General features: G+C 33.6%; 2 protein-coding genes across 3 annotated transcripts; one reads left to right on the top strand and one right to left on the bottom strand.

The window, feature by feature from the left end:
* Nucleotides 1-405: 405 nt before the first annotated feature.
* Nucleotides 406-3,557, bottom strand: LOC105347467 (IQ motif and ankyrin repeat domain-containing protein 1). Its single transcript, XM_011456577.4, has 5 exons — nt 3,328-3,557; nt 2,713-2,815; nt 2,061-2,198; nt 1,413-1,541; nt 406-776 (listed from the first exon to the last, which is right to left on the bottom strand). The coding sequence occupies exons 1-5, from the start codon at nt 3,461-3,463 to the stop codon at nt 623-625; spliced, it is 660 nt and encodes a 219-aa protein (XP_011454879.2). The 5' UTR covers nt 3,464-3,557; the 3' UTR covers nt 406-622.
* Nucleotides 3,558-4,549: 992 nt separating this feature from the next.
* Nucleotides 4,550-9,594, top strand: LOC105347466 (IQ motif and ankyrin repeat domain-containing protein 1). Of its 2 annotated transcripts, none has more exons than XM_011456576.4 (15): nt 4,550-4,690; nt 4,842-4,963; nt 5,570-5,775; nt 5,933-6,097; nt 6,212-6,341; nt 6,552-6,676; nt 6,797-6,859; nt 7,191-7,330; nt 7,501-7,555; nt 7,768-7,860; nt 8,166-8,280; nt 8,376-8,472; nt 8,579-8,713; nt 8,929-9,057; nt 9,177-9,594. In XM_011456576.4, exons 2-15 carry the CDS (start codon nt 4,843-4,845, stop codon nt 9,340-9,342), a joined length of 1,740 nt encoding a protein of 579 aa, XP_011454878.3. In that variant the 5' UTR covers nt 4,550-4,690; nt 4,842; the 3' UTR covers nt 9,343-9,594. The 2 variants fall into 2 exon arrangements, with proteins under 2 accessions (XP_011454878.3, XP_011454877.3); XM_011456575.4 differs by having other exon boundaries at nt 4,590-4,708.
* The last annotated feature ends 635 nt before the right edge of the window (nt 9,595-10,229 follow it).

The following is a 10,229-nucleotide window of genomic DNA, read 5'->3' on the forward strand; positions in this document are numbered from 1 at the left end:
CAACCAAGTTGTAAAAAGAGACATGGAGTACATGTACCCCATCATCTTCACAATATCTTGACCTGAGTGGAAATTTAAGACTACAAATATCATTTATTTATTTTTATTTTATCAAATGAAAAAAATGGTGATAGTTATCAGTTGTTAAAATACAACAAAATACAATTGTATCTATAATCTTCATGTTTCATCGTAAAGGCGCTGATAAAACACAGGTATAAATCCAGGTAAAATCTTTGACTGAAAGCAGACTATAATTGCTATCACAACACAAATCACACCTATTGTTCTATACCCAATTATCAAATGTGTGCAAAACGGGAACACACCATTCAAACGACGCCACCGTCTAACAGTACTTTCAGTACTTTTATTGTATACTCTTTAATTACATAAAGACATTACCATATTATATTTATAAACCGTTCATAAAAATTTATTAGGATTAATAATACATATGGTATACAAATTCGCCCTGAAAAATCGCATGGAACAAATAACAATATGCATACAACCAACAGAATAAACACGAGAACCAGTTCACAATATATTGCATTGAAACCAATGATATAAAGAGACTAGAGTCGGTGATATTCATCACCATGGTAACAGTTCTCCATGGTTACGATTCTACACGTACGGTCATCATTTTGTCCGTGAACCCGTTGGTATCTTCATTCTTTGTAATGATTACAAAACCAAAGTCGTCCTTCATCCCGAACTGCAGGATATTACTGTATAAGTCGTCATCTGTTGGGCGCATTAGTTTCTTGATGCTAAAATAGGATGAAAAATAAATTTAATCTTTTTTTTTTATCTTTTTTCAACGTGGCGAAGTTGTAAATGAAGTCAACAGTGTAATTCTGAATAATATTCGTATACTTGATATACAATGTTGAAAACAATTATTATACTGATCTACTGATGGGCAAAATATTTTAAGGTATAAGGAATCTTTCTTTAAATATTATGGGGTGATCAAATATGGTCGAACGTGGTCAAATCTATCATAAAATCATTCTGGCTTTATTGGATTTGATCATCTTATAATACTCAAAGAATGATTCCTTATTACTTTTATTTAAATAATTATCATCAATCGTACGGTTAGATATTATTCATGAAATGAATTGGACTACACGTTACAAAATCGATTCGTATTGTTATTATAGAAAGCCACTGGAAAATGTAAAAATATCTGTTTAACATCTAAAATGCTTGTATGTAAAAACGTGTATCTATCATAACAATTCACAATATGAGTCCTGTGAATATAAACCTATATAAGCACACTCGTTAAATCGTAGTTTTTACGGGAATACATAAATATGTATAGGGATTGTAATTTTGGAACACAAATAGACAAATCTCTCTCTCTCTCTCTCTCTCTCTCTCTCTCTCTCTCCACATACTTATCGTCCTCCATAATGCTTTTGTCCAGAATCATCTTAAGGAGGCCCGGTTCAATCTTCTCCATCACGCTGTAGATCGGTTCATAAAGGTCAACTCCCATCATGTCAATGACTAACTTCTTTCCATGCCTGCAAAAACAAGTATTCAATAAAATTGCAGATAAAAACATTTGGTTAATGTGAAATTATTTGTGTGATGATAAATATTGGTACAGGTTCTTCAATCAATTCTATTTGACAAATGCAATAGAAAATTTTAACTCCGCTTGTATGTTCATAAGGTTGTCGTATGTTCTCAGTCCTTGGCAACTTCATTTAATTAAGGAATAAGGAATCATTCTGAGTATTATGAGGTGATAATTTCGGTCGGGGCGTGATCAAATCCAATGAAGGGCTTTATGATAGATTTGACCATGCCCCGATCGAAATGATCACATCATATGATTCCTTATTACTTATATTTATATAATTTTCAGCCATTGTACGATTAAATGTTTAAATATAAATAAGCAAACACCGCTGGCGCACCAATTATACGTCATTTGAAGCTATTGGGCTTTATATTACAAAATCGATACGTAGTGTTATCACAGGCAAAGACACTGAAAAATGTAAATATTATGTATTGTACCCAGTGGTTTAACTGACCTGAGAGCAGCGAGAGTCGCTATTCGAATCCTGTCAGGAGAGTTGATGAATTCGTGGTCTAGACCGTTGATGAATGTACACTCCCGGTACTGTAGGAATCTCCCGGATATCTCGCTCGGATCGATCATCATTGGAAACCTATAATATGATAACAGAATGATGTGGTCACTCGCAGAAATTACCAAAATCGAAGCTAAAGACAGTGAATACTTTGAAATCCAAAGATCGCCCTCATGTGAGATCCATGGTAAAAAAAAAAAAGAAAAGAAAAGAAAACATGTATATATACCCGGTATATTCATTGGTGGGTGATGCTTGTTAAAATTGAGAACACGAGAAAAAAAAGCTTGCGTATTTCTTTTAAATTCTGTCATAATCCTTTAGAATTTCGGGTACATTTTAATTATTTTTTTTTATTAGAAAGGCAAAATAATATATATTCAAATCAAAGATGTGTATTTTGCTTGTGAATATCCGTATATTTTTTAATGTCTTTAAACAAAAGCCATCCCAAATAATCCATACAAAATATTTTTTCGGTTTACATGTGTTTAGATTGGAAAGATTGAACTGTAATTCATTCCACCAATTGACAATCTCTCTGTGTAAACCAATCCACGTAAAAATATACATTGAATTGTCGTTTACTGACCATTTGGAATTTTTCACGATGTTGTCCGCGTCTTGGAGCACAAACGCGGCCAGCTCCTTGACAGTGATTTTGTGTTCTGGGGGTTTGGCGGGGGCTGCTTCAGCTGTAAAGACCCAAAAACGTGCATGAAGCTCAAGGTCGCTGTAAATATGACTGGACATGAACATCATTATTTATCTTACCTTTAAATAAATAAAGCTGCATTTACAACAAAACTAAATAAATCGAATATATCTCAAATATATGTATTAACTATGTTTTGCCGGTGTGGACCGGAAACTTAATATATGCAATAAGATAAAAAAAATCGATATTCCGATGTAGAGCCGTACCAAGAAAAACAACTAAGAGCGGACGACCAACTCTTGTCGCTACCTGTAAGAAAATCAATTATTTGGAAATACCCTTTAAAAAGAAGCACTTCAAAATCAGACTTTGTTTGAGTTATTTGATGTGCAAGGACAGCACGAAAATCTTTGACACCCCTAATACCCGATTTCAAAAGTGGATATGCACTGAACAAAACAAAGAAAAAAGAATAAATAATGAAAAATAAAAATACATATTACAGAGAAATTGAGGACCGTTGTGAATAAATAGGACATCAGCACTGACCTGGTTTTGCGGTGGCGGCAGGTTTGGCCGGTGTTTTGGTGGTACTTTTAGGAGCCGCCGCTTTAGCTGGTTTGGCCGCAGTACCACCTTTACTGGCGGTTGTTTTGACCGTTTTTCCTGCGGGTTTAGGTGGCATTCTTCTGTTGTAGTCTGAAAATTGTTCCACTTCTTCGCTTTTAAATACCCCCGGATTGCTTTAAAGAACTAAAAATATTGGACCGATCATTGACTATATGAGTAACGATTAAAAGTCCAAATTTTCCAGTGACGCACGCTAAACCAACGGGGACCAGTGTGTGGCCAAATAATTTCAAAATATCACATATCCTTCATTAATTATCCTCTTCTGCAACTGGGGTTGTCATTTGGTATTGACTTTATTGGTTTTTATCACATTAACTGTTTAATTATGAAATCTGTACACATACAGTTCCTGAGCGGCAAAGCCAATCAATGAACTAAAAAAATGATGCAAAATTATCAATACACGCCTGTGTGCATTCACAGAATGAAATACTTGATATCAATTCATCAAGGAGAGACTTGGGAAAGGAAAATCAACAAATGATCGAACTCAACCTTGGTCCCCGTTTATAGCTTCCTGATAGATGCGTGTGCTCGAAGTATTTTCGCCACTTTGGAATTGTATTTCGATACATTTCTATTGATTTTGCTTTATCATAGTGATTATACTATTGTAAATATATCCATTTTCGAAAGTTGTGATATAGAAGGTTTAGAAAAAAGATCACATAACCAATTTATTTATCATAAATTGTGCAAATTTATGATCATGAATTGATTATCAATTTCATTAATGCAAATTTTCATGAATCATATCATAGTACAAAGAAATATCAGTCAGTAGCAACTGGGAAACGAGGAAGGGGGATCCTTAGCATACGTAGCTATATATAGTCCTTTAATGAATCACTTGCCTCAATTACATGTAATTTTGCAATAAACCCCCCCCCCCCCAGGCCATCAAATTAATTAAAAAAAAACCCAACTTTTTACAATAGTTTACACTTTATTTTCAAATTATCTCCAAATTATGAAGTGTTAAATTTTGTACTTATCATTTCTAATTAAGGTATATTATACTTTAAAATTTTCAATTTATTAAATTCAATCATATAAGTAACACATTCATACTTTATAAATAACGGGGCTGGGATTTCCGATCTACGTGTTTTTCCCTAATGAATCACATGTACTTGGATTTCCCCCTCTTTACCTTTCTTAAATGTACATGTACCGACTGTATCTACATAATTTGAAAATATCTCGTCAAAAATAAGAAGAAACTATAAGTCAGCATAGATTTTACTTCGTCTAATTTAATTTACAAGAACAAGTTAATGTACGAGATAATAAGTTCGTTAGTATTTTTATTTTAACCAATGAAATTGTTTCTTTTTTGAGATCGCCAAGTGCGCCCCTGTGATGTTTACAAATGGAGAGCTGTAGAATGTAAGACGATTTTAGAGAAGTTTTCTTACACTCCTTTTCAGAATGCCGCCCAAAAAGCCAGTGGCAGCTAAAGCACCCGTCAAAGCTGCAGCAAAACCTGCACCAAGACCTGCGGCTGGAAGAGGGACAACCCCTGCTGCAAAGAAAGGAGCGGTCGCACCAGGTATAAACTTTATTTTTACAATACGAACAGTACGTACTGTCAAATGCTGTACAAAATAAAGAGTCGGATACACGTCGATAAATATTGGGGCCACTTTGACGATACAAGGTTGCATGAGTGGCTGGCATGACGAAAGATTTGAAATAGAATTGTTTTGTAAACCATTTAGTGTTCACTTTATTTATATATTGACCACAAGGGTTAGGAAGCTGATAGTTATTTAGTTCTTTTAGAATTGAGAAATGATTTATTATTTGCTTTAGAATATATGATGTTTATGGCACGATTCGATTTTTAATGCTTACTGGCGTGCGACTAGTTCTCGCTGAGTACCATTTCTCGCCAGTACATTGTGACGTCATTTTTTGTCTATAATTTTATGTGTTGTTAAAATGACGTCACAATGTACTGGCGAGATATGGTACTCGGCGAGAACTGGTCGCACGCCAGTAATGAACTTAATTCACACATATAATAGACATATTTTTTCTCCAAACCTATTAATTGTGTAGCACATTTACATTTTCAAAAAATATTCAGTGGTTTTTATTGTGTTTGTATGGTAGTTTCTAAATTAATCCAAGGAATGGATTTTCTGATTTTAAGGTGCTAAGAAAGGAGCTGCTCCAGCAGCAGGTAAAGGTAAACCAGCTGAACCCGCAAAACCAAAGGCAAAGGTGTGGACAGAAAAAGATGATGCAGCTCTTAAAATACAGACCAAATACAGGCAATTCCGGGCAAAGAAAGCACTTGATAAAAAGAAGAAAGAGAAGCAAGAGTATGAGGATCTTATGGATAAATTGGAGAAGGAGGTAAGTACAACACATAGTAGAGAGCTTTTAAATATGTAACATTAAAAAAAAAAAACCCTCATATATGTACTTAATGATACTTTAATGGTCATAATGAATACATACTCTGGCCAATTTTTAAAATCATATTTAAATTTAACATTTTTGTGATTTAAAGGCATTCTTACAACTTGTCAAAATGGAACAAGAAAAAGCAGAAAAAGAAAGACAGAAAGAAGAGGAAGAAAGAAAAAGAAAGAGAGAAGAAATAAAAAGAAAGAAAAGAATGTTGGAGGCAGCTTTTGAAGGAGATATTGAGGAAATAGAAAATATTCTGAAAGAAGTAAGTTTACACATTTTTTTTCTTCACAATTTGAAATTTTGTAAGCCTGCGCATGATTTCATGAATTAAGAATGAATAGTACCCTATCTAGTGTTTTCCTTTTTTACTTGATAGGTAAAAGCATTGGACGACCAAAAGGGAGTGGGCAAAGATGCAATAGGATTAGCAATACGTAATAAGCACCTGATGAATGTAATTGAATGTGAAGATGCAAATGATAACACTCCTCTTTCAGAGGCAGCCAGTAAGTAACATAGCTTGGTGCATCAATGTTACTTAAATACATGTACACTACTTCATTCCTACATGTAGCTGCAATGTTATAACCTTGCACCCCATCTTTTTTTTTTTGGGGGGGGGGGGGAAGAAAAACATCAGAAAAAGAAAAATAACAGGAATACATTATCACAGCTAGATACTGATTATGTCATTAATATTTTTTGTTCAATTTAAGATGGAGGAGATCCAAAGACAGTTCAGCTTTTTCTAGACAAAGGTGCAGATCCAAACAGCAAGGGGCAGTTTAAGCGGACTCCTTTATACCGGGCAGCATTTGCCGGTCACTTAGAGGCTGTCCAGGTAAACAGCTGCAGAGCTTCATCTGTTCACATGATTTCTTCTTTCATTACTTTATAGTAGATTTTTGGATGAGTTATACTTGTCACTACGGTATATATTATAATGTGTTACCTTTGTCAGGCGTTACTTCAAAATGGTGCTGATCCTCGTCTATATGCAGATGATGGACAGAATCCAGAACAGGTGACTTAAATTATATCAAATACATCAAAGATAGATACATCTACAGTACAGTAGTAGATCAAGCCATGTCATATAATATTATTTGTTTTCATTTTTACATTACATGCATATACATATATTTCATTCTTTTAACAATATATGTAAATGCCAAGATTGAATTCATTTTAATGTATGCTTTTATAATCGTTCTTCCTTTAGTCTTTAAAACTTCAATTACAGGTTTTAAAATAATAAGTTTTTGAATTTAATTAAGATATAATATACATGTATTATGATTAGATATTTCTTTTATGATATGAAAAATGATAACTTTGAATGTTTCCTGTATTAGATAGCGTCAGTGGAGGCAGTGAAGGAAGTTCTAGCTGAATGGGACGTAGCGGAGACTGACAAATTACTGCAGAAACTGGAAGCAGAGAAACAGAAGAGGAAAGAAGAACAGCAAATGAGAAGAGATGCTGAAACTTCCAAGTAAAAATTGGATCTTCGTTTTAAGACTTTTGTACCAATTTAAAATTTTCTTTTTTTTAAATATATTGAGTTGAATGTTGATTTATTTGATTTATAAAACTTTTAAACTATACACAATACCAACATGTGTATGGTATAACTGAATGTTTATGTAATTTTTTTTTACTTAGATTGGAAGGATCTGTACAAGCAGCTCAAGAGGAATATGACAGGATTCAGAAGCAGGTTTGTAGAAATAAACTTTACAATATGAAAAAATCTCCTTTTATTTAGTTTCTTCCCCCCTCTCTTTCTCTCTCTCTCTCTCTCCATGAATTTAATTCATTCGTTAAAAAAAAATTTTTAAAAATTAAACTTTCATAGCAAACTGTGCCTCTACCTATGTCTGGTTGGTGTAAAATGCATTGATGAGCTACCTGTTTATTCTTTGTTTACAGTTGTCACATGCTTATTGTGAAATGAACAAGAGAATCACCGAACATGATACAGCCGTTGGATCGGGCTTTGACAGACCAGAGCTTACGCTGCAGGTATTTTGTTTTCAATGAATAAGTCTCTGATAAATTCACCTTTCTCTTTATATAGTCGATTTGCTTTACAGTGTATGTATAAATACATGTGATCCTATTTAACCCATTATAAATTATTTTTGTTTCTTGTACTCTTTTAAAGTTAATTGCCGTTTCAGAAGTATATAATTTCCAAATTTATATTTTTAGGATCTTAAGATAAGATATTAAATAATCAAGTTTATTTTTGTAAAGATATACATGTATAAACATGTGCTAATCATACAATTTATTCATATACACATGTTATTTGATCGTATTTCTAGGCTATACATGACCAAGAGGATGAAGTTGAAATACTGAAGTCCAAGTGTGACAAAGCGCGAGAGGACCTTGCAAATGCCAAGCTAAAACTGCGAGAACAACTGAATGAAGGCTTAGGTATGCAAACTAAAGAGCAAGCTAAATGAATCAAATTTACGTAAAAATTATATTGTACATACTTTATGTTTAATCATTCTATTCTTTTCCATTAGAAACAAATGAAAATCTTCCTGGAATGCAAATTCTTATCAAAGAACTGGATGATGTACTTCTTAGAGATGTTGGCGATAAAATCAAAGACTCGGGGAAGTATGTGTACTTGTTTAATCATGAATTAAGTACATAATATAAATGTAATTGAAAATTGTCATGATTGCATACCGTTACTTACCATGAGTTACCTCTCTTGCTGTAGATGGCCTCTCATTATCGACAGAAGTTCACAAGCAGCTACTTTCTTGAGGTACAGGGACACAAATTACCTCAATACCTTAAACACGAAGGAAATGGAGCCCAACAAAGTGAGGCTCTCTCTTCTGGGAGCAATCAGGTAAATAAGATTTTTGCATGCGTTCATTCAAAATTCTTATGCATGTTCCAACAGTGCAACGTTTTGGTTTATCTTGTATTGTTCTTGAAATATTGTATCTTGTTTCAACAATTCCCCTTCAGGCTGGTGGTTCTATTCTGGCTGCATTTTTGCGCTGTCAACATTTATTATTTGTTACATAATAAGAAGCATAAGAATTGTGATTTTGCCTGTAGATTTGGAAAACCACTGGTTCTAGATATGATGGAAGTCGACATGTTTCATACAGTCAGTGACAGATTCGATGAAATTGAAAAAGGTTTAATGGACCAAATTATGGACAAAAGTATCATGCAGGAGGAAAAGTAAGTCTACTTGTTTTAGGCCAATTTTTTCACAAGTTTATAGCTGTTACAGTGGTAAATTTATTAAGCTTTCTGACATTTTTTCATAATCATTTTCTTTTACAATGTTTTTTCTTCAGTTACTTGAAACTGATAAAAGAAGGAGATGGACCAGAATATGAGAAAAACAAATTCACTTCCTACCGAACTCAAAACTTTAAGTTCTGGATCATCACCAAGAACCCCTACCCCCCAGATTACCTGTTAGACAGGTGTTACACAATCAGAATCTATGTGCCAACGTAACAATAAGGAATATTGTTCTGTGTATTACAGTATAGAGTATCTAATCAGAATATCTTCCAGTTTGTCAGAATCCCACTGATTGAACCAGCATTTGATTTATCATATTTATACATGTATTTATTCCTTTGAACTGTGATAATTGCCTCCCTGTGATAATATTGATGAGTGCTTGGCTTCAGATTGTGAATTTTTAGCATGCTTGTATACATGTACTTGTGTATATTACTGTTCAAGAATAAAATCAGAATTAATTTTTTTTTTAATTTCTCCTTAAACCTTTACTTCTTTAACAAGAAACTTGCATGTTCTTTCTGAAACAGCGTTACACTTTCGGATGCCCGATCCTTGGGTTTACAAGTAACGAACGTGGCTGTTTGACTGTATCTTGTCACAATATCTTTCTCCAGTGCAAACCATTAAACTTAATAAGACTATCAAATCATAGATCACCATGGCGTATGTTGCAGTGTTACATGTATATCTAACGAATTAGATCTAACCACTGTTTAGAGAAGAGCAGATGTCTTTTTCTATTACGTGTACAATTAAGGTTTTTGCACACATTGTTTTTGGGGGCGTGTAATCAACTATCTCACCAGAGTGTTCATCAATCTGTCTTCTCCTTGTCTGCTCATTTTGAAAATGATGATAGGTTCAAGCTAAATTTTATATTTTAAAGGAAGGACGTCATTAGGTTTTGTGATTAAATGACTGCAAACGAAGTATATATTTTCATTATTTTCTGTTTATAAGATGGTTGAAAAGTTAATTACGCCATCAAAATACTCCAAGTCGGAAATAAATTATGTAGAAACTATGAGATGGGGAATATTATATTAATTTTTTTTAAATATCCACCAATAAAGAGGAACCTGGTGTGATTTTCA

This window comes from Magallana gigas, chromosome 7 (genome assembly GCF_963853765.1).
Source record: "Magallana gigas chromosome 7, xbMagGiga1.1, whole genome shotgun sequence".
NCBI classification, from domain to species: domain Eukaryota; kingdom Metazoa; phylum Mollusca; class Bivalvia; order Ostreida; family Ostreidae; genus Magallana; species Magallana gigas.